Source organism: Anguilla anguilla, chromosome 3, assembly GCF_013347855.1.
Source record: "Anguilla anguilla isolate fAngAng1 chromosome 3, fAngAng1.pri, whole genome shotgun sequence".
In the NCBI taxonomy this organism is placed as follows: Eukaryota; Metazoa; Chordata; class Actinopteri; order Anguilliformes; family Anguillidae; genus Anguilla; species Anguilla anguilla.
In genome coordinates this window covers 26,879,501-26,902,041 of record NC_049203.1, presented here as the reverse complement: position 1 = coordinate 26,902,041, position 22,541 = coordinate 26,879,501, and the positions used below count along the sequence as shown (strand labels likewise).

The window sequence follows — 22,541 nt, the reverse complement described above, 5'->3', positions numbered from 1 at the left end:
CTCTCTTCTCACTCTCCTTGCAGAGGGGGAGCGGCTGGATGCTAAGATGAAGCGTTTAGAGACCAAGTACACCGCCTTGCACCTGGTGCCCCTGATTGAGCGCCTGGGAACCCCTCAGGTACTGCAGGACCCCCACAGCTGTACAGTCGCTCCTTTTCAGTTATTATACTGTAGCATTTTTAACAACCATTACAGGAACCCAAATAAAATATTTTTGCTTTTTGTTGATTTATGTTTGACTAATTATATATGCATTATAATTCCAGTGGGCCTTCACATTTTTTGACTATATACATTGTTTTTAAATGTGAATGCTTTTAGGGACTGAAACGTTACACATTCCTGTAATGTGAGTGAACACAAGCTCATTTTCTCCCCAAGGATATCCTGCTGTTCTTTTGTAGAAATATACTGCTGAAAAGCTTTATTCCTGCGGTTTCTTGCATCGACCACAACCAGTTTATTTTTTGAATAGGCTAGATGTCATGCAAGTAGTCGGAGTGACTTGATTGGTTATTGATTGACTAGAATGTGCTGAGGTGAAGCTTGGAGGTTGATGTGTGTGAGAGAGTATGTTTGAGAAAGGAGTGCGTGTGTCTGTGTTTATTCACTTGTGTGTGATGGGGAGGTGTATGTATATGGTTATGATGAGGAAATGTGTGTTTGTGTGATGGAAGATTGTGTGTGTGTGTGTGTTTCCCCACTTTGCAATCGAGTTAAAAACCACTTAAAATAAAAACTTATTTTTCTGCAGAGGAATTAAGAAACCCCATGTCCATGCAGACTTCACTACACTTGAAGAGTAATGGAGTTGCTCTGCTGAACCTGCTCACAAGCTTCCTTCCTGTTTCTCTCCGCTTTCCACCACAGCAAATCGCCATCGCCAGAGAGGGGGACCTGCTGACCAAAGAGCGGCTGTGCTGCGGCCTGTCCATGTTCGAGGTCATCCTGACCCGCGTGCGTGGTTTCCTCGACGACCCCACCTGGCGGGGGCCGTTGCCGGGCAACGGAGTGATGCATGTCGACGAGTGCGTGGAGTTCCACCGGCTGTGGAGCGCCATGCAGTTTGTCTACTGCATCCCCGTCGGCGCCCATGAGTTCACCGTGGAGTGAGTGACTGACCTGTTCCTGTGCACCAGCGCTAGTGATCATAAAGCATCTGAGAGTAGGAGGCCTGATCTGGGAGGAGCTCCATGAGCATGGACATTAGCCTGATATATGCTTTGTAGCACGACCCTTTCGACAAGTGTCGCATGACAGCAATTACATATTTTCAAAGGAAAATAGTGTCGCACAACACTTTTTTCCAGTGTCGCGCACCGATTTTGTTGTCGCAGAACTTCATACTTTGTTGCACAATGTTGATTGGACAGCCAAATGGAATGCCAGAATTCATTGCCATGGATAGGTCATTATTTTCGGTTTATCTGCGCGAAAGTCCGCCTTCTTTTTTCTGTTTGCATCATTTTCTTAAATGAAAGTAGATATTAAATTTATTCCTCTTCTATTTCTCAGTAATTTCCCCGGGCGCCAAAATGTTTTCGTGGATGTTAACTTCAGCAGTTTGGTGTCTCGTTACCATGGACAACAGAACCCTCTCCACAGTCCATTTCCAAATTTGAAATGCAAAACCTTGTGTGACACTTTCATTTGTTACACGACACTTGTTGAAAGGGTTGTATGACGAAGCATAAATCAGGCTTTAGGAGCGGTGTACTTCGTGACTGGAGGGTCATATCTATTTCTGTATTTCATGCCAATTTCCTGCTTCCTGATTGCTTAATTAGACCTGTGATGTAAATCTTCTGCCACCAGACAACTGAATATGAATTAATTATTAATAATATTTATATTTTATACAAATTTGTATTTTTGAATTTGATTGCATTGAATATGTATTCCATAATTTGAACTTCTATGTGAGGTTCTAAAGCTGAATTCTGTGTTTGAATCAGAATTTCAAAAACTTGATCTTGTATGGATCCCCTTGAAATTCTGTTTTTCTAGTACTTCAGTAAAAAGAAATCTGCATGCAGTGTTCAACCTTTCAAGTCTCAAAAATGTTAAAAGAAATTCTAATTAAACTCTCCAGAAGATTCAGACTCCAATGGCTTTCGGATCTCCGAAAGCTCTCAGTTTGTGAACAACCGGGCAGTTAGGAAAAGCAGTTGCTCGCAGATATCATCAATTGCTGCAGTGCGTCACTTGCTTCTCATTGGCTGTTCCTGAGGTCTAGAGGTTTTCTGCTCAGAGCCACAACAATCTGTCAAACTCTACTTTTAGACTACTGTCTGTAAAGCACTTTATCGTGTATAATAACAATGTTATTGTAGCTAGTTAAAGTCTTGAAATTCAGATTCAAATCACAGCATTTGGTTTTAAAAACCTACATACAAATTCAAATTATGAAATACAAATTCAGATGAACTAAATTCAAATTCACTTGTCAAAGTGGAACAAGACTAGCCTGTGGTTCTCTGGTTCTCATACAGTGTTTTGGAGACGGGCTGTACTGGTTATAATCTCGTCTGTGGTTCTCTGGTTCTCAGACAGTGTTTTGGGGACGGGCTGTACTGGTTATAATCTCGTCTGTGGTTCTCTGGTTCTCAGACAGTGTTTTGGGGACGGGCTGTACTGGTTATAATCTCGTCTGTGGTTCTCTGGTTCTCAGACAGTGTTTTGGGGATGGGCTCCATTGGGCTGGCTGCATGATCATCGCCCTCCTTGGCCAACAGAGACGGTTTGACATCCTGGACTTTAGCTACCACCTGCTGAAGGTCCAGAAACATGATGGCAAAGACGAGGTCATCAAGAGTGTGGTGAGTGACCAGCACATATGAATAACAACCACCCCACCCCCTCAGTAAAGTTTATTTCCGTGCAGTATTATGAGATGTACTGCTGTAATGTGTCTGTGTGTTTGCTAAGGTGTATAGCACACACGCCCAGTCCAATCCAATCCAGTCCTGGAGGGCCGCAGTGTCTCCTGTTTTTCACTGTGTTCCAGCACCAGTGCTTCACTTATGTCACTGGTTGGCTAGAGAATCCACATACCTTGTTCTCAAGGCCTTAATTGAAGGCTGACTGAAAGGAAACCACAAAAACCTGAAGACACTACTGCCTCTCAGGACTGTGGAATGACGCGCCCTTGTGTAATTTAACTGGGCAAAACAACTTGGTCTTGAAGGGCAAACACACCAACATGCAGACTTTGATTTGTAGTGCACTCGTATAATGTGACTTATGGATGAACTCCCTGCTGAGCACAAACGTACATCCTGTTCTGAGAGATTCCAGAAAATAAAATTCAATTTGTTTGTGTCTGTTGGTACTCAGTGGGAAGGATCAGCAACAGCTTAAATAAAATAAAATAAATAAAATGAAAACACATTCCTTTTTTAAGCAACAGCCTGCCAAAGAGGCTGTTTTCATGTGTGGTATGTCCCTTGAAGCATTTCACAGTGAATCTTCATTCCAGAAGGTTTGGCATACCATTAGATTTTTTTCCCATAAAAAAAAAAAATAAAAGTAATAAATTCTAGCTCAATCTCTCGCTTCGTAGCTGTGTGAGAACTTGTAAAACAAGTTCTGTGGTATCTCCATGGTAATGCCTTCCTGTGAAAACCACTCAGCATTGACTTAACAGGAGGATTTCCATTAGTTGGCTACATCCCACTGGGGTCTTCTCTCAGAACGGTCTTTGAATAGAGCTGAGAGCCTACTTGAGGCATGTCATTCTAAATTACATTCAGCTGTACGTGACTGAAGAATTATTGTACCTAGTGCGGCGTGATATTGGGCGTGTTGTCTTAAAACTGAATATCAAATACTTTTAGGCATACAACAAACTTATTCAAATGGCAATGGTATCTTTCAGGAGAGAGAACCACATTATTTTAAGCTTAGTGAAAATGTACAACAGATAAGCAGTGGAATGAATGCTGCAAATGCTGCTCCCTAAATCGTTGATGTATTGCTCACCACAGTCAACACGATAAAAGCTTTGACTAACGCTGGGTCTTTGTCAGGACTTTGTATGTGTGGTTGTGATTATGTTGTTTGCGGTGAGTAATAATTTCATATAGGTAGTGGTGTTTAGGGTGTGTGGACTTGTTTCATTTTGCCCACATTGGTTTTTGTGTCTGGCATTTTTTGTGTGCATTACCTTTTAGTTTAGTTAATCCCATTAATCTATGTAACTGGATCTAGATTCTGCGTCATACTGTCTTATCAATCTACTTTGGTAAACCATGCCTGACATCATCTCAGTCAAGGGTGACCAGAGCCTAAAACCTGTCAGTGGTTATACTCTTCTTGGATGGTAGGATAAAAGTTCCAGTCTTTCATTAATCATGAAACCTTAGATTGTGACTCTTAGGTTACCAATATCATTAAGGTTCGTCACCATGAATAAATGATTGTAACCTTGGTGTCGCTAGCCAGATTGCCAACATGACTTCTCAGCCTGACCAAAAAAACTTCCTTTCCCTTTCTGAACAGATATATGAATTTTGGTGCATTGGGGTAACTGGCAAGTAGTTTGTCATAACAGCAGTGGCTGAAGTGAGAGATGAGGTGAAAGATCTATACAATCCTGTCAATTCATAAATTGAATTGAAATTCTGTTAAGTGAAAAAAATCCTCATTTACCACTTTGTTAATCTTCTACTGAATTTTGGTTATTTTTTACCTGCATTGAACCTTGTGAGGTACCCTATTTGTCCAGAATTTAGCTATTTGTTCTGCTTTACAAAAGCTAAGTCTGTTGTAGCCAATGATCGTATTGCTGGTAAGAGTGGTGAGGAGGGTGATCTGCACCTGTGGTTCTACATTATTATAACTGCTGTGTCACATGATTTGTCCACTGACTTCAATGTTCTCCAATCCACAGCCTCTGAAGAAGATGGTGGACCGCATTCGCAAGTTCCAGGTACTGAACGACGAGATCTTTGCCATACTCAGCAAGTACCTGAAATCGGGGGATGGAGAGAACATGCCAGTGGAGCATGTGCGTTGCTTCCAACCACCAATCCACCAATCCCTGGCCAGCAACTGAAGTTTTATTACTGCCACCTGCCAATCCCTAGTCAGCGATTGAAATTCCATTGTTGCTATCCACCAATCTCTGTCCGACTAACATCCAATACACCTAGAGTCCATAACCTGGCCTGTCTGCCTTTAAGGCTGTCCCTGTTTTAGTCACTGTTCCATCACTGATTGTCATTATCAGCAATGTAAACCTCTGCTGTCCCAGAGAAATGATCTCATTTAACACGTGCCTTATTATGGAAGTGAATAGTTATCATTTAAATATTTTTATTAATACCACACTTATGTTTTATACTTTAAAAATATCTAAAAGATTTAGTAGGGGAGTGCTAAATTAATGCAGGTTTTTAGTACATGGGTATTTAAAGGGTTCTTTAGTGGTGAAGTACTGGTTGTGCACAATGTATCAAATAAGTGGGATTGCCAGTATAAAGTTTTCTTTATAGTTTTGAATTTTCATACACTTTTTCTAGGCATTACCTTAAATCAAGCTGAAATCGGGAATGTAACCAAGTTTTTACTCATGTTAACCATTTATTGCCTCTGACTTCAATTGTAATCTCATTTGAACTAAATAAATCATCATCTCTATGTAATGTATCTTGGTTTATATATAAAAAACAAGAAATCAAAAATGTCTTCAAGTATCATTGAGAATAGGACCCTCTATGGTCCTGAAAAGTGTGAAAACTGTCCATTGGACATTTGTTTCCATAAGGATTGGATTTATTATAAAGTTAAGGGAACTGACCAGTTTAATTTATAGAAATGAACTCTGTGCATGTAAATACAGATCTCTGTACAGAAAGAATATGAAAATCATTTTTAAAAACATTGGGAATAATATTTACAGTGCTACATGGGTGAGATGGAACCTAATCATGTAGTCATGTTAAATTCCAAAAAAGGGACAGATAAGGCAAACAGAAATGTTCAATCCATTGGTCCGTCCGAGGCTTTCTTTTACTTGAACGTCTCAAGTTTAGTCTGTTTTCACACAAATACACCATCTTCCATTGGGCCTGTGCCCAGCAACTTGGCCCATTTTGACCCTACAAGGCTGCCGTAGTGCCGTTTCTCCTGGAGACGCTCTCGAAGGGCGGGCCCACCTCCATGTCCACCGTGGTGTTGCTGTCCAACAGCTCGTAGGAGGCGTGCGGTGCCAGGCCGTTGGCCACAGGCGGCCCCCTCTCCTCTTTCCGTATGGACACGGCCAAGCTCGCCAGGTTAATGCTGACGTCCTTGAAGGCATGCAGCAGGAAGATGCCTACGATGATGGTGACGAAGCCGGCTAAGGTGCCGATGATGTCGTCCGGGCCCATGTGCTCCCACTCCTTGAAGAGGATGGCGGAACAGCTGAGCACCGACGTGGTGAAGAAGACGTAGTATATGGGCGTCACCAGGGAGGTGTTGAAGATGTCCAGGGCCTTGTTCAGGTAGTTGATCTGGGTGCTGACGCAAGCGATCAGGCTGACGAGGAGGAGCCAGGCCAGGGGCTTCCTGATGGTCGGCTTCCCCGCGATCACCTCCTTTATGACGATGCCCAGTCCTTTGACGCAGGACACCGACAGAGCCCCGATAACGGAGCAGATGGTGATGTAGACCAGGATGTTGGTCTGTCCGTGCCGAGGTCCCACAATGAAGATCAAGATGAGGGCCACGATGACGACAAAGGTTGCGAACACCACAAATCCTGAGGAAGATGAACCAAGAGAAGAGGTCAAGCGATAGTTCACCTTGTGAGTATCGACTACCTGGTTACAAAGGGCAGGTGGGTGGGGTGGGTTACAAAGGGCAGATGTGTGAAATGAGCAGCCATCAGTGTTCAAAGCAATGTGTAGGGAACAGAAACATTTTACAGTAGGAACTGACATCAGGATCACATTTCCTTTGGCTCACTACATAAATCTAATGGTGTAAAAGTCTCTTCCCTGGGGTTAAGTGAGGAATCATGTGTTGGTATGAGATTTAGACGGTACGAATACAGTCTGAGGACATATCACGGTTTTACGATTATTATAGGCCAATTTATTGTTCGACACTATGGAGGGAAAAACTACAAGCATTTTAAAATGAAACATTTTATTGTATTTTTCCACACCATTCTTTTGTTCCTGAAAAAATAAAACATGTATGGCAACATGTGCATAAGGTGGGGAAAAGTAGATTATAGCCATTTCCCTGCTAAATCAGCTCAAATAAAAAGTAAAGTAAACTCGCATAGAGGACTGTTTAACAGTTTTGGGCCAGCCCTAAACTTAGCTAACATTAGTTAGTGTATCATTTTTAAAATTTTTATTTTATTTTTTACTTTGCATGGGCATAGAGATGGATGGTTGAACAATTTTAAATGTGTTTGATCCTTGGCATCCACTATTTTGTAAGTATGTTTTGAGAATTGGATCGGCTATCCTTCGTCAACAACCCCCTGGTCATTTTTTTTTCCATCTCTAGCTTGCTATAGTCAAAAACAACTCCATCCGGTTTTCCCCCCAGTTTATTTTAAGAAAGAGGTTTGCCTTTGGAAAAATTCTGATTACTGCCAGGTATAGTACAGCACCTGCCATTTGGTTATGACTACAAAATCGGAATGCATCATTTCCCTATGCACACTGAGCCTGCATCAGCTCCCTGCACTGGAAGCGTACACACTGACTGTGAATCACCCATTATCCACACACAGATTCTTGAAAGTAACCCCGCCTGTTAAGACTTGTAGGCCTTAATATGGTTTAAATGCCTTAAATTATACTAATAAGTTATAAAAACCACATGAAAGATTTTAGTTATTTAAAAAAAAAATTAATCCCTCAACTCGTAGGTTGCCATTGTTACTACCGTCGCAGTGCACTCTGGGTAGTGACGTCAAATGGTTGCACAGCTCTCTGTCCTTTGCTCTTGTCCATTGAAAATGTCTTCTTTTCGGCCTTTTCAATTCGAGCCAGAGTGGGACATTACTCGGTAGGAAAGCACCGAGGACAACCCTCATCAAATAAATCAAAACGATGACGATCGGAGGCCAGAGGAGACGAGAGGAGGGCATAGGACTAGAGATGGTGTCTGTGTGGCAAATGCTCGTCGATGCCAACAGAGACGGAAAAGTTGTCTGTTGTAAAGAGCTCCGCTCTTTAGCAGCAGCCATTTAAAGTCACTTGACCATATGGGTCAAACTATCATTTTTGGTGAGACTGAAACGTGTATGTTATCCCCATTAATTAAACTGACGTAACGTTATAATTGACGTAACGTTATTATTGATCCATGTCGTATATATGATCTTACCCCGGTGATAATACTTCCTTTAAATGCATAATCCCTAATGATAATACGTGCTGATACACCAAGATGTGTAATAAATTCATCCTGTTCACAGATATCCCGTGTGTCCTCACACACAAATTCTGTGGCATTGTATTGATATTTTCACTATTAATAACAATATTAATAATAAAAATTTCTATTCTATATTTCTATATAACTGAAATCTGTTGTGTGGTTTTTACAACGTATTGCAATATTTGAGGGCATTCACAACATATTAAGCCCTACAAGTCTAAACAGGCAGGCTTCCCTTTAACGCATGATGTCAGAGGCACAGCGTGGGCGTACCTGGATCCACAAGTTTCTTGGCCATGTCGTCCAGGCTGTTGATCTCCTCCTCCTTGGGGGCGTGGATCACCATGGTGGTGGAGCCCAGAATGCTGAGGAGGCATCCCAGCTTCCCGTGCAGGTTCAACCGCTCAGACAGGAAGTGCGAGGATAAAACTGAGCTGAAACAGGAATCGGAGTGAACTCAACGCAACCTTGTGCGCTTCATTTTCCACATGACCACATTTCCCTCAAAATCATCCACAATAGAACATAAGTGGCCAGGGGTGGGGTTAGCCAGTTTAGTTGAGCCAGTTCAGGAAATGAATTCAAGTGAAACTCAAGAGTTAGAGCAAAATCTCTGTAGAACAATGGGCATTTTTCAGTTCATGAATTGAATTTCCGGTACTGACTGAATTCAAATGGAATTGACCCCAAACCTTGTAAATGTAAGCAGTTACAAAAATGGCCATGCAACATGTATGACTTAACTCGCTGCACTTTCGTGTGGGCATTTAGCAGACCTTCTTGTCCACAGCAGTGGCCTTAACCAAATGCTAAAATATGTAAACGTATACATTTACATAGCATTTACATTGCATGCATCAGCATGACCACGGCTGGCTGTTGCATAAAATCCAAATATTCTACACACAGGCTGTGGCCACGCCAATGCGCGTTGGTCTGCAAGTCGAGTGCGAAAACTTCACTTGACATTTCTGAGGCTAATGAAAGCTGCCCATTTTATGGCAAAGCAGCAGTCCGCATGGATTAAGAGGTACTCACCTCACAAGGACGCTCAGGGCTCCTAAAGGGGTGACGAGGGTGGCTGGGGCGAAGGCGTAAGCAGCGAAATTTGCCGCTTCGCCGGCTCCCACTACAAAAACACAGATCACCTGCCTTAGCCTCCCTGACAAACTCGCTCAGGACAATTCACAGCTTTCAATGTAGCTGGCAAATATGTGCCATTTTGTCAATGAAATGCTAGTCAAAATCATATTTAAAAATTTAATTTAAATCTGCACTTACTTGATAATAAACCAGCCCACCAAAGCCACTCTTTCAGGTAGGCATGACCACCTTGACCTATGAGGAAGAAGAAAAAAATTCAGATTAATTACTGGATACGTTTTGGGATAGTGATTAGCTTTTATCCAAAGCAACAGCAGTGCACGTTGCACAGCTTACGTGCTGAAATATTGGCATGGATTTTTATATTTCAACAAAGGCACTTATCAGCAGAACGGTGGTAAGTACTAATATATGTCACTATAGGCCCTGTGGTAAGGCTTCTATTGCGCAACAGCAGGCAGAGTTCAACATGCTGGGCATGGACTACAATAGAAGGCCATTATTTATTAACTGGTACAATGTAGTGTGAGCTACATAACCCATACCTAAAGTAAAATAACATATGATATTGAACCTCCGAACAAACAACCCTTGTGTGTGTGTTGGGTGGGAGGGGGTAGATAAGTAAAAAAAAACACTCCGCCTCCGTCATTCGTGACGGTAGCCGTAATGAAGCAAAAGTCCAGTGAATATCTGTTAATGATTGCTGTAGGCTGTAAAAACGGTCGTTGGTAAGCGCGCAGTAATGCAGTGTTTTTTGTGACCAAATGACTGCTAAAGTACGGGGCAATGCTGACAGGCAAGCTGTGGCAGGATTTCGCACGAGGAAAAAATTACTAACGAGCTTCTTTCAACTTCCAAGAATGCGAAAGCATAACGTTATTGTTCTGCTATAATAGCAACGACCGCAAAAGAAACCCGTTTCACCATAGCAAAATGGTCCAGTTCAACACATCAGCGGGATGGGTACGGAAATGTTGACATTTTAAAATTGCATAATCTCTCTACACATAGCCACAGTGTATAAATGAGGCGTAAATCAGTCAGGTTTGCCGGTGCTGCTATCACGTGCTTCGGTGTGTCTGTAAAAGTGACCGTACCAGCCCGCATGGAGCCCTTCCTGGCCAGGCGCAATAGACCCTTCTTCTTTAGAATGAAGCTGCCCCCGATGAACGCGCTGGAGCTGATGGCCAACCCCAGCCCAATGTAGAAGTCATACTTCCCCCTGTCCTGACCCATCGTGGCGCTGGATATACGATTACGATCAGTTACATCGACGACCCCCCACACACAGGCGAGCTGCCGATCAGAAGGCAGGCCTGGCCAACAGCTGTACCTGAGAGAAACGGATGAAACATGCACAAAAACAAGTTATCGGCGGCCAACTGGTCAGTCTGCTGTGCGTGTGGGTTAAACTGAAGTTGGAGAAAACAGACACCTACTGTTGGCAAGCCCAAATGAATGCAAACTAGCAGGGATCTTTCATGCATTATTAATCGTGCCTTCTCGCGAAGAAGTATTACGTGTTGTTGCCGCTTCTATAAACCTATTCCACGGTGGAGTTCCGTATCCTGACTTGCTTGACTAAAAAAAAATGACAATCACTCAACTATCCTTCAACCGTGCACTCTATTGTAGTGGCCTTGATCGGTTTGCTCGTGCTACGGTCCTGTGTTGCCCTCTGAAACTCGATTCCCTGCACTGTGAACATTTCAGGAAGTAACTACTGTTACTAGTCGGCTACCTTACCTGTCATCGACCTCAAACCATTGGTCTACAAAATACGACTGCCCGAAAGCGTGCCAACTTAAGGGAAACAAGCATGTTTAGTAGATAGCCTAGCTACATCTTAAAACGACGTAATCCTGAAAGAAAACTTCATGAAATTTTCGTCTATGACCACAGTGACTTAACAGTCAATATTCCATACTCGTGTTTCCGCCACCATTGCCAAAACAGAACAAGTGCTTGTATCCGTACAAATATGTTACATAGCGATCTAACAAGCTGCCCTTTTAAAAAATCAAACCAAAACAACCTAAGTACCTTTGTAATGTCCGCTAGATAAGTGGCCACCAACCTCACCCGAAGAACAATTGAAAATGTGTTCGTGCGACGTTAGCTAGCAAGCTGGCTAAAACTGGCGCACCTCTGGCGATAATGACTATGAATGAGCGTCCAGCTAACATTACCTTTCTACATTTAACCACAAGTATCAGTACAGTTTTTTTCGCTGGCCAACGTTAAACTTTACTACCAAGTAGTATTGCCAACACTTTTTGCATTTCCGCAATCATGATGGCTAGTGTTCATTATATCCATTATACCCTTATGTCCATCAGAGGAAGGTAACGCTAGCTTTTGACACTGCAGTTAGCTCAGCTAAGGCATCGTCAACCTAGCCATCGTCTGTCACATCGACCCATAACATTAACGTTACGGTTTCACCTGCTGTAATGTGAACACTAGCTCGTGAGCTGTGCCCATTGAAGCGTTCAACCCACACAACCCGGAATTAGCTTGCTCGCTACATGGCTATCAAAGCAACTTCTGCAACCAACTGAATCGGTCTCTTAAACGTCTGTAGCTAGCTGGCGCTAGTTAGTTAGCAAGCTAACATTAGCAATCTAGCTAATAATGTTCCTTGGTATCCTGGATTTGTCACAATTAAAATGCTAGTGATAGCCTTCTGTCCACGCTATTCAAATAGGTGACTAGGTACAACAACAAAAACCCCAACGACACACAAATAAGAAATATATCTCATATAAGTTTTCTACCTCTGTGATTCGTGGGGTAAATTGATCGGTGGCAGACAGCGGTAGGCGTTATCTCAGAAACCCTCCTTCCTCCCCATCTCAGCTAGCCTCGACAAGCTTGCGCTTCCAAAGCCAGAGGCTGCGTCAGACGCGAGTGGGCGTGCACATCACAGTTCATTGGTGCACATATTCCCTCACTGCGTCTCTTCAGTGAGGAAGTAGAGTGGGTTAGGCCACAGAACTGTTGCGAGAGGGAGGACACATCCAAAAAGTAGAGATGCCAGCTAAATAAGCAAATCACAAATAACAACAAAAGCCATATTCAGTACTCCATTACCTGAATTTTATTTATTTAAATTTCAGATAATAAACCAGTGTTATAGTACAGCCAGTGCCATAATTTCTTATCAATGACATTCTTATAACATGCCTCCTCTATAACGCACTACAATGACATGTTTTTTCTGTGTTAAATGTAATAGCCATGCTTTGCCACAGACCTTTATGTGAATTAATAACATAAATGATGTCTCAGGTTCATTTGTATATTTACTTGTGCTTTAAGTCCACCATGGCATACAATTTGTAAACTTCTGCCTTAAAATGCCCACACTGACTTACAACTAACAAATGTCCTGGAAGATCTGCTTACCATTTTAGTATAGGATTTATTTTTATTTATAGAAAAAATAACATTGGAAGTACAATAATAATTACACTAAAACACTGTTGTACATTTTATTCACAATCCCACAAATACCCTGAGATTTGGGCAAGGTTGTGTCTTTGTGCGTTTTGTTCGGGTGGGGCTTTTCATTGGCTCTCAGGTGACATCTGCACGTGCTTTAGCTGCACAGCACAAAAACAGCTCAGCTGAAGCACGTGCACTTCTCTTGACACGAGAGCCAATGAGTGAATGTACAACAAGCCACATTGTGTACTATAGGAGTTTGCGCAGTCTGCATGAGAAGCAACCTGTGGGCATATGATGAGCTGCTCAGTTGCCAGTGTTCCTTAGCTGTCCAATAGAGACCCACCCATCCCAGGCACGTGATATAGGCTGTAGACCACTCACCATATAGGCTGTGCTCACACCTTAATTGACTGTGCTACCCACTGAAGGCATGTTTTGCCAGGCAAATTACGAAGATTGTACAGACACCTGATCCAGGTGTTTTTTCATTTTTTGCTCAAACCTGACAGTGTAATAGAAAAGGATTACAATATTTTTGTATCAGCCAGCGGAATATTGTTTGCCTGGCTTTCAATTTTCAATTACATATATTATTATTATTCACATATTCTTTACTTATTTCCTCGTCCTCACTATTCAATCTAAACTATAGCTGAAGAATTCTACAAAGTGAACTAGCAGCATTAACTGGAGCATGACAAGCGATTCAGGCTTCAGCATGAAAGAACATCTTTATCTATTGGCCTTCTTGGTATATGACACTTTCCTTCAAATTGCAGGAGAACAAGATTTTCTTGCTGTAAAATGTAGTTCTGCCACATTCAGCCAAAGAAACACGTGTGTTGTTGGATGTATATGCCTGTTTTGGTTGGATGTGTAAAAGCTAAACAACTAACTTCTGGACACCTAACTTTTGTCAGCTTTCATGGACATAAACTAGGATGCAATATACACAGAATAAGGAATAAGCACATACGTCATCAAAGCATGACATACACAAAGAACATGATGATGTGAAGGAAGTAAGAAATTGTACTCTTATTTCTCCATTTACACTTGCAGTTGTGTCATAGTTTAATATTTTAATAATCTTGATATTTTTAATTAATTTTTTAATTTCACTCCATACTCATCACATATTTACATATATTATACCTATTAATTTAATAAGCAAACATTATTGAAATTGAGACAGGTAAATTAACGAATTAATAGTTTATAGTCCTCCTCAGTGGCTTCCGGAGAAATTCTGAAAACAAGTTAGTCCTCTTTTGCCGGCACTTTAACCTGCTTCCAGGTGAGAGAGGCCTCTTGGGAGACACGAAGCAAGAAAACGCCTGCCGACACGGTGGCGAGGCCGCAGAGCACGCCCAGGCAGTCCACCAAGCCCACGCCTCTCCACTCCCTCAAGACGACGGCCGAGGACAGGATGACAGTGGAGGAGAAAGTCACGTAGTAAATGGCCTCAAATATGTTGGAGCTGAAGCTCTCCAGGGCTTTGTTGATGAATGTGAACTGAATGAGGATGCTGACGGCCAGCGTTCCCAAGAGGCCCAGGAAGAGACAGAGAGCTCCCGCATTGTCAGGACCTCCAGCGAAGGCCTCAGGGGCTACCATGCCCAGCCCCTTACTGCTGGGCACGGTGAAACTTCCCAGCAGCGAGCAGATGGCCACATACACCATGATGTTTGACGACCCGTAGACTGGGGCCAGCCACACGATCAGCACAATCAACAGCAGCACAACCACAGAGATGTAGGCCAAAAGCACTGCGGAATGAGACCGTCGACAGTTTGCCAATTTTACATTTTGAAAAGACAATAAAAGGAAAATTTGCCCTCACTTGTGAATCGCTCGATTTATTAACATTTCGATTTAAAAATTCAGTTGGAAAAGCTAAAAAAACAGTTTGTTGGCACCACAAGAAACACATTTTTGAAGAGGAAGGGTCTCCCCATTCACTTCTGAATATCAAACTGTAGTAACTTGGGTTTCATTTGTAATGGGACGTGCAATATAATGCAAAGGCATGCAATACAGGAAGGAGGAGACAAAGTTAATAAAACCTATTTGCAAAATGGGATTACTGAGCTGTAGGAATGAGTCATGGTACCTGGATCTCCTAGCCTGTCCTCCAGTTCAGCTCTTGTGGTCACATTTTCAGACTTTGGAGCGTGAATGACAAGCATAACTGAACCTGTACAGCACAGCATACAACCAAGCTTCCCCAAGATATTCAGATGCTCCTGGAGAATATGAGAAGCCAACAGAGCCCTGCACCACAAAGCAGGCATTGTAGTTATGTGGACAATGCAAGTGACAAGCACAGAAGCAGGTGCATTGAGCCACCAGGCTTCAATGGGATCTCTGTTACTCAGCAACACAAACAGCTTCTTACTTGCTTGTTACAGACCTTACACAGGGATTTAGTCCCTGATCCCAAATGGTCTGTGAAACAAAAGTACATCAATACATTACAGTTCACACATTTCTCAGCTCTGACTGTAAGATACACGTGAAAAGATCACCAGGTGGAGTAGCCACATAGGAAATGTAATTTTTGTTTTGGTCGATCTGAGAAGATCAACTGCTCTTGCTTCTTTAAATAAAACTAGTGAAAATAAAAAATCAATTTTGCAATATGACCAATTTGAGATAAACTTCCTAGATTTTAAAATTTGAAAGAGATGCTGCCTGAGGAAGACAGGTTGGTCTCTAAACGCATCTCCAGCTCATAGGTAGCAGTGCAGATAGCCTCATTTGCTCCTTGGCTAGTAATTCACTTGGTACATTAAAAGCCTAATAAATAAGCGTTTTCCCAACTGTTCTGGTGTTAACATTTTAAAGACAGCAATAGTGACTTGCACACTGCTATCTTTATTGCAAGATACTAATTTTATTTTTTAGAGGGAGGTTTAATGTGACCATATACAGTAATACTTACAGTATTGTAAATGTCAGCAGATTTAAACAAAAAAATGATTTCACTTACCCAAACAGAACACCTAGGGCTCCTAGGGGTGCAACCACCACAGCAGGGGCCACATTGTATGCCAAGAAATTTCCTATTTGACCCAAGATCACTGTTTGGAAGGACAACAGGGGACTTATAACTTCAGCATAAGGTGATCTTCAACAAACACTATTAAGTTCAGATATAACTAAACAAAGTATGCAGCAGTGATTCCTAAACTCTGAGAGACTCACTGTGTATGCTGGCTTATTGTTACAACCAATCTTTAGATCACGGCTGTTGGAAACACGTGTTTCCGTTCTACTGACGTATTTTCTTTCACTGTAATTTAACACAATGCAGATTTGGCTTGTCATTTTCTTTTCTTTTTTTGTTTAAACTGAGAATTTTCCACAGAAGGTTTATTTTCAGCGACCAGGTGTCCACTCTTTCAGCGATTAGAACCCAACTAATTTCATCTGCCAGTCTATTAGCGAATCACAATTACAAATGTAACCTCTTTCTACGGAATGATTTCTCAATGGCAAATTACAGTAAATGAAAGCATTACCTGACCTGTCTGATTAAATGTCCTGATAATTGAACATGGGTCGTTTTATTCTTTATAGTGTGCATGCATAGCCATTCGTGACATTGCGGCTTTGGGATGAGTGTCTAAGAACAATCAGCAGCCGCCACAGGAGGGCGTAGTACTCACTAGAGAACGTCCCGCTCCACCACACCCCGTCTAATAAATAGGAATCACCTGGAAATGCACAACAGTATTAAGTATGCGGCACAACACTCCCAAAAAGTACAGCTCAAAAAGCAACATACACCATTAAGAATTTGCTTCCCATAAACGGCCACATTAAAACTTGAACATGATAGGGACAAGCCACTACACTTGCCAACTTCCTACGCGTTATTAAATTCTTGACTTATACTCATAACCAACCATACCTCGTTTTCGGGCACGTAAAATTCCCTTTTTCTGTAGTACAAACGTAGATCCATTGATAAAACTGGACACCACGGCTATTGCGACTCCAGCAGCCACAGATTGGGATGAAGTTTCAACTGATTTTACACTCATTTTAATAGAAGCTTGCAAGCTAGCATTGGGCAGTTAGCTAACTTAAAAAAGTGCATATAGCAAAATAAATGTGCAATGAATGGTCTCCTACCAGTTTAAAAGTAGAACAGAATTTTACACATATCTAAACAATCCAAGTCATGGTTAAATTACAACATTTTCTGAAATACTGTTAGCAGCTAGCCTGGTTTTTAACCGGAAGTTAGACTGAAATAGCTGCTGTTTTCATACGTGCGCCCTCTTTCGACAGTTTAAGTTACAGAAAACCAGTAGCCGATAGATGGGATAATTGCAGTTTTCCGTCAATTTCGTCGAGTGTTTTGTTAACAAGTATTGTTAAATATACATAGCAAATATTTGGAAAACAAGGGTTTTTCTCAAAACGTGTTGTGCTTTGAGGCGTCTGGTATAGCCAGGTATCACCAGACTGATAAAGGGTGTTGTTCGTCACTCAGCCTTTCATATTTTGTCGTGAGACAAACACAACGTGTGAACGCGTTTGGTGCAAAAATGTCGTCCCTTAAAACAAACTAAGTCGGTAATATTTAATTACTTTTTATTATTACTATTAGTAATGTCCTAATGCTAGGGATATATGACCTTACTGCACGTGCAAGCCATACATTACTTTACATTTTTCCAATAAAGTCGGTGTAAAATCTGTCTAGTATATTAATATCGAAATACACCAAGTTATAAATATACCAAGAAACAGGTGCATAAGGTTTCCTACGACTGTCCAAGTAAATTACGGGATGAATGACATTAGTAATTTTCACTAAACTATATTTCACAGAACCTTTCCACACCTCACGCATTCTGCAACTATATCATATGAGCTAGAATACTCCCACCTCGTGTTATGTCTACCTATCTTTATCAAGAGCCTTATCGTCCCGCCCATTTAAAACTCGATTTGACGTCACTCGTATTCCTTCCTTAGTCCCTTGGCTATCGCTCCTGTCAATTATGGTCCAACATGGATGACATTAGAATGCAGCAAAGCTAGGGACTGTAACTGGACTGAAGAGAGAAATAGGATAAGACAAAGACAACAGGTAAGCGTAACATTGTTTTAAATGCAATCACTTAATAGACAACGCTTAAGATTAAAGGTGCGGTCGCACTGAAATATCTACGAAAGATTCAAATGGCTTGGCCATAAATTGGGATGTTCTTGCTAGCTGGCTACCAAGCCAAGCAAACTGCACCAAGGCAGTATCAACAACACAGGGGCAGAGCAACTACTAGCAAAGGCACCCAACAAGCTTGAGGCAGCTTCTCGGTAGCTAGGTGCAGTTAGCGACAGTGTTGAAACTATCGTGATACAAAACCACATTATCCTTGCTTTCAGTCAGATGAGTCGTGTTAATTAGCTGAGCACAAAAGGCAACACCCCTGTCTGCGATTATTAATTTATTTTGCTTGACAACTGTGTCTGACCATGACGTTCGGCATTGGTTGATGGCTAGCTAACGTTAGCCTAGGTATGGAAGTGGCATAAGCGACATCTTGTTGAGGATGGCTTGCTAAATTAGACGGCAAATTCCCTAGATTGTCGATAACGAAGCAAACTATGAATTTTCGAAAAAGAACGTTAAGGAATGACATTTAGTAGATAGACAAAGAAGTGTGCTTGCTAAATGTTATAGCTACCGATATTGTTATAGTAAGGATTGGTGGGCATGTCGACTCGTCGGATATTGCACTGCTGCTACAAGCGGACATTTTCAAAGTGAATTAATACCGAAATATGACAGTACATTGTTTTATAGCTACATACCCGTGCGTGACAATATATTAAAATTAAATCCAAGAACAAATAATTCAGCAAAAACTTAATTTGATGCTAAGCAAGCTGTTGAGGAACCACCCTTGTGTAATAATATTTATTTATTTCTGCTTTCTCCATGGAATGTAAATCATGTAACGCTGACATTGCTAGCAAACGGCCCGATGTGAAGACTGTGGAGCTATTTGTCTTTATTGTAATGCATTTTGTTTATATTTAATTTCGTCCAGTTCCCAGTGGTATCATTGTGAGTGATAGTTATAAGAATTCAGTGCATATATGAGTTCGAGAAGTGTGATGGCTAGCTAACGTACGTGGATGTATAACAAAGAAGTACTTTACACGTTCTGTGTCTCGGACAGATTTTTCCAAAAATTAATAGATAAAATAATATCAGTATGTGTATGTATGCAAGTAACGTGTATGTTTATGTAAGTATATGTATATATGCGGAAAACCCATATGTCATAAATATATTCCATATTATTATTATGCTTGTTTTAAGTATATCATCACAACTGTATTTGAAAACCAAGTTGCTTGCTAACTACCTGCGTAAACTGCTTTATCTGTCCTCAATCACTCAGAAACCACAGCACACACATTAGGAACAAAGCATTTCATTCATCATTTGAGTTGATATGCTGTGTCATTTTGTCTCATTTTGTCTTGTGCAGTACAGGCTGCAATTTGCAGCCAGGAGAACAGACGGAAAGATGCCTTCCCCGTCCTTCTCCTTGGATGCTCAGCTGAGGTTTCACAACAAGTGGCTGAAGATAGATTTACAGGTAAATAGATTCTGTCAGTCCTGTTTTTCCCTTCGCTGCCTGCAACACTGTCACAGCATGCCAGTTTACTGACCCGTCAGTCCTGCCACAGGTCACACTGTTTTAGGCCTTTGGATGCAACATTGTCTTAGTCTGACTGACCTCATTGACAGGGCAGTAGTCTCTGGTCTTTAGGTAATCATCTTCTAGGAGTGTTTGGTGTGACGATTAGAGAGGAACCTCCTTCCAGCTCGGACACACAGCAACCTCCTCCTTTGACTAAATTGGTGTAGCGAGTAGTTTCGGCTGATGGATGTGCTTCTTCAGGCCATCTCGAGTGAAATGTTTGTTTGATATTAGCGTATAAAATGTTATTTTGACTAGGTTTTGCACCGCTGCACTGGAGGCTTTAGCTGTTGCATGTGATGGCCTTTTGATGATCTTTATTAGTTGTTGGTAGTGATATGTGAGTGTTGAGGGTTCATGAAGCCTGGATTGGGTGGAGCTATGGTTGTCTGTCAATCACTGACTTGTTTGAACAAATCAGGTTTCACATGCCACTGGGGATGATTGGTTCAATTACGTGAGACAATGATAGTGTTTTTGGGTTCATGAAAGTGTTATATGAAGGAATAACACAGACATAGCCTTGGATTATGCAAGTATTTGGCTCCTCCATGAACAGTAGTTTATTACTGCGTAAATCATCTAATGAAAGGTTAAATAAAATAAAAAATAAAAAAATTACTGTAGGCCTAACCTTTCAGTGGTTGGTCAAATCAAATTGTTGTGACATTTGCTAATAGATTATTGCAGTGTACTTGTTTTGTTCCATATGAAAAATAGCTGCAGGAGATCATAGTTTTGTGTGACTGTGTACAGCTAACACCAGAACATGTTTTTCAACAGAAGTTCTTGTCATTTGAGGACATGTATTCCTGGTAATTAAGCAAGAGTACATACATAGCTATTTTTAACTACAAAAAATCTTTGGCTACTTTTTCTTGCGTGAGTGTGAGGTTGATGCGCATTTGTAAGCAGTCCTGGGGAAAATTGAAACAGCAAGTTGAATAATTCAGCAGTGATCATTTAAAACACCTGCTTGTGTTTTTTGTGACTCCAGAAGACCTGCATTGTGTATGAATGGCCAGAAATGATGTGCATTGAAATTGCAGGACAATGTGTTCTGCTGTTTAAACTGAATTGTATTATGCTTGATTCTATGATCCCAGTCTCATACAGAAGATTTGATTATCTCAGACAGATGTGAGGGACAATATGCTTGGTCTGGTGCACCAGTCAGGTTGCGATTCAGCTTGCCTGAGAGAGTTGTCACCATTCATTCTTGTAGGACAGTCAGAAGTCTGATGTGTGGTATGGAGCATTCTCCTGGTCACTGAGGTTGTCTCCAAAAACATGTTGCACCCTTTTTTCCTTCACCTGATCCACAGAGCATGAATAAGTGAAAGCAATATGGCAGAAACCTGTACCAGGTCAATCAGTGGCCTCAGACCAGTGAAATGAAGAAGGGAGGGAGGATGCTACTCAAAGTAGGCTATTTGGACAGTGCCCTAGTCCAGGAGCAGTCTGTTAGCTATCAGAGGGATGATGTAATTTTGTTGATCAAAGGAAGTGCAATTCTATCATTTTTGTATCCTGCCACAGCAATAACCAAAGCTCAGTATTGAAATTTTATACTAGTTGACAAATGTATTTTGTCTGATGGAATTTATAATGTTTCTTACCTTTTGAAGTTTTTGTTTTGCCTACGTTTTTATTTGACATTTATGGTTCTGGTGAAAAACTCAGTTGTGCATGAGTTTTAACCTAGGGGCATCGGCTTGGTTTGGTCCAGTGCTTCACTGCTTTATGAAATTAAGGTAAGGAGTGACATGCTATTTTAATTAGGCCTTCCATTCCCACTGTTTTCCCCCAGGACTGATCAGTCTCGGGCAGTTTGGGCCAAGTTGTCTTGGGCAGTGTAGCTTCATTTAAGTACAGGTTAATGAAATTTGAAACGGATGAAAAGATGTGACTTTGAATATAGTAACATGGACTGTAGGTGCCCTTTTGTCCAATGAATTGCGCTGCACTTGAGTGCAATGCAGCGCATTGTTTGGTGAGCCTAAATATATTAATTTCAGTTTCTGAGAGAAAATCGAGTTTCGCTGTTTATATGAATTAGACCAAAGTCGCGGCAGAGCTAGAAGCTATCATCTTGTTTGTTAGTGCATTTCTCGGTTATCCTACAATGCCTTTGTTGAGAAGTCAAGTACTAACGAAGAACAGATTCGTTTGTGTACTTGAACCCTGCAGATTTTTCGCATTCGCCACACTAAGAAGAGTTGACTGAATTGCATGCATATGCTTAGGCAGGTGAACGAACCTAGCTGCAAAATGTTCATCCACTGAAAATGCGTAAAAGTACAACTGTCCCGACGCAAACGTGTGGCTTCTGTCACGGTAGAATCGATATCACGTCACGCGGATGTAAGCTTTTCCGACGAGTTGAGCGCATTGATGTCTGTGCCTCACGCTGGCTCCGTGTAGTTCGCCACCGCCACCGTCCGCATCGAGCAGGTCCGCTCGGCTCTGATCCTCCCGTCCCACACAAGCTCGGATTCTGTGAGGTCCTCTCTGGGGCAGTAGAAAAACTAAGTTCTTAAATTCCCGCACGTGGCTAGTGGCTCGCAGCTTCTCAAGTCAGCTGTTTTTTTGGAGTGCATATATCACGTGCGCGTGTGTTTGCTTTCAAAGGCAATTGACCTAGTATTGCTCAAGGATTCTGAGATGTGCTGGGAGCCAAAATTAGACTTCTCAATGAGGTCGGACTGGTGAAAGCTCGTCTTGCCTTATTGCTCCTTGGTTTAGAATTTCAAGTGTCATGTTCAATTTGCCCTGTTATATTGACATTTGAAACCAGAATCTTGGAAAGCCTTGTTCCCAGCCTGTCAATCAATATTCATTACCTCGTTTTATTTATGCTGTGCT

The 22,541-nt window shown here is 41.6% G+C and overlaps 4 protein-coding genes across 15 annotated transcripts in view; 2 read left to right on the top strand and 2 right to left on the bottom strand.

Annotated features, from left to right (window-relative positions):
• cyfip1 (cytoplasmic FMR1 interacting protein 1) overlaps positions 1-5,640 on the top strand; it is a 69,824-nt gene extending 64,184 nt beyond the window's left edge. Inside the window, exons 28-31 of one of the 2 annotated variants that reach the window (XM_035408325.1) lie at positions 24-118; positions 871-1,109; positions 2,672-2,819; positions 4,892-5,640. In XM_035408325.1, the coding sequence (XP_035264216.1) occupies positions 24-118; positions 871-1,109; positions 2,672-2,819; positions 4,892-5,056 (647 nt within the window). In that variant the 3' untranslated portion in view covers positions 5,057-5,640. Of the gene's footprint in view, positions 1-23; positions 119-870; positions 1,110-2,549; positions 2,599-2,671; positions 2,820-4,891 lie in introns of those variants that run through there. The other variant, XM_035408326.1, reaches the window with a different exon arrangement.
• A 117-nt stretch (positions 5,641-5,757) lies between these two features.
• On the bottom strand, positions 5,758-12,411 carry nipa2 (NIPA magnesium transporter 2). Of its 4 annotated transcripts, none has more exons than XM_035408327.1 (6): positions 12,270-12,411; positions 10,590-10,825; positions 9,667-9,723; positions 9,424-9,514; positions 8,659-8,819; positions 5,758-6,742 (listed from the first exon to the last, which is right to left on the bottom strand). In XM_035408327.1, exons 2-6 carry the CDS (start codon positions 10,726-10,728, stop codon positions 6,102-6,104), a joined length of 1,089 nt encoding a protein of 362 aa, XP_035264218.1. In that variant the 5' UTR covers positions 10,729-10,825; positions 12,270-12,411; the 3' UTR covers positions 5,758-6,101. The 4 variants fall into 4 exon arrangements, with proteins under 4 accessions (XP_035264218.1, XP_035264221.1, XP_035264220.1 ...); XM_035408330.1 differs by lacking the exon at positions 12,270-12,411 and adding an exon at positions 11,938-12,248; XM_035408329.1 differs by lacking the exon at positions 12,270-12,411 and adding an exon at positions 11,536-11,924.
• Positions 12,412-12,569: 158 nt separating this feature from the next.
• nipa1 (NIPA magnesium transporter 1) lies at positions 12,570-17,791 on the bottom strand. Of its 2 annotated transcripts, XM_035409780.1 has the most exons (5): positions 16,859-17,791; positions 16,614-16,661; positions 15,935-16,025; positions 15,056-15,216; positions 13,957-14,711 (listed from the first exon to the last, which is right to left on the bottom strand). In XM_035409780.1, the coding sequence occupies exons 1-5, from the start codon at positions 16,989-16,991 to the stop codon at positions 14,203-14,205; spliced, it is 942 nt and encodes a 313-aa protein (XP_035265671.1). In that variant the 5' UTR covers positions 16,992-17,791; the 3' UTR covers positions 13,957-14,202. The 2 variants fall into 2 exon arrangements, with proteins under 2 accessions (XP_035265672.1, XP_035265671.1); XM_035409781.1 differs by lacking the exons at positions 16,614-16,661; positions 16,859-17,791 and adding an exon at positions 16,150-16,413 and having other exon boundaries at positions 12,570-14,711.
• Positions 17,792-17,924: 133 nt separating this feature from the next.
• The window catches only part of herc2 (HECT and RLD domain containing E3 ubiquitin protein ligase 2), a 118,593-nt gene continuing 113,976 nt past the window's right edge, over positions 17,925-22,541 (top strand). For 6 of the 7 annotated variants that reach the window (XM_035409773.1, XM_035409779.1, XM_035409774.1 and 3 more), the window contains exons 1-2: positions 17,925-18,049; positions 19,461-19,571. In XM_035409773.1, coding sequence (XP_035265664.1) covers positions 17,975-18,049; positions 19,461-19,571 — 186 coding nt within the window. In that variant the 5' untranslated portion in view covers positions 17,925-17,974. The remainder of the gene's footprint in view (positions 18,050-19,460; positions 19,572-22,541) is intronic. The other variant, XM_035409777.1, reaches the window with a different exon arrangement.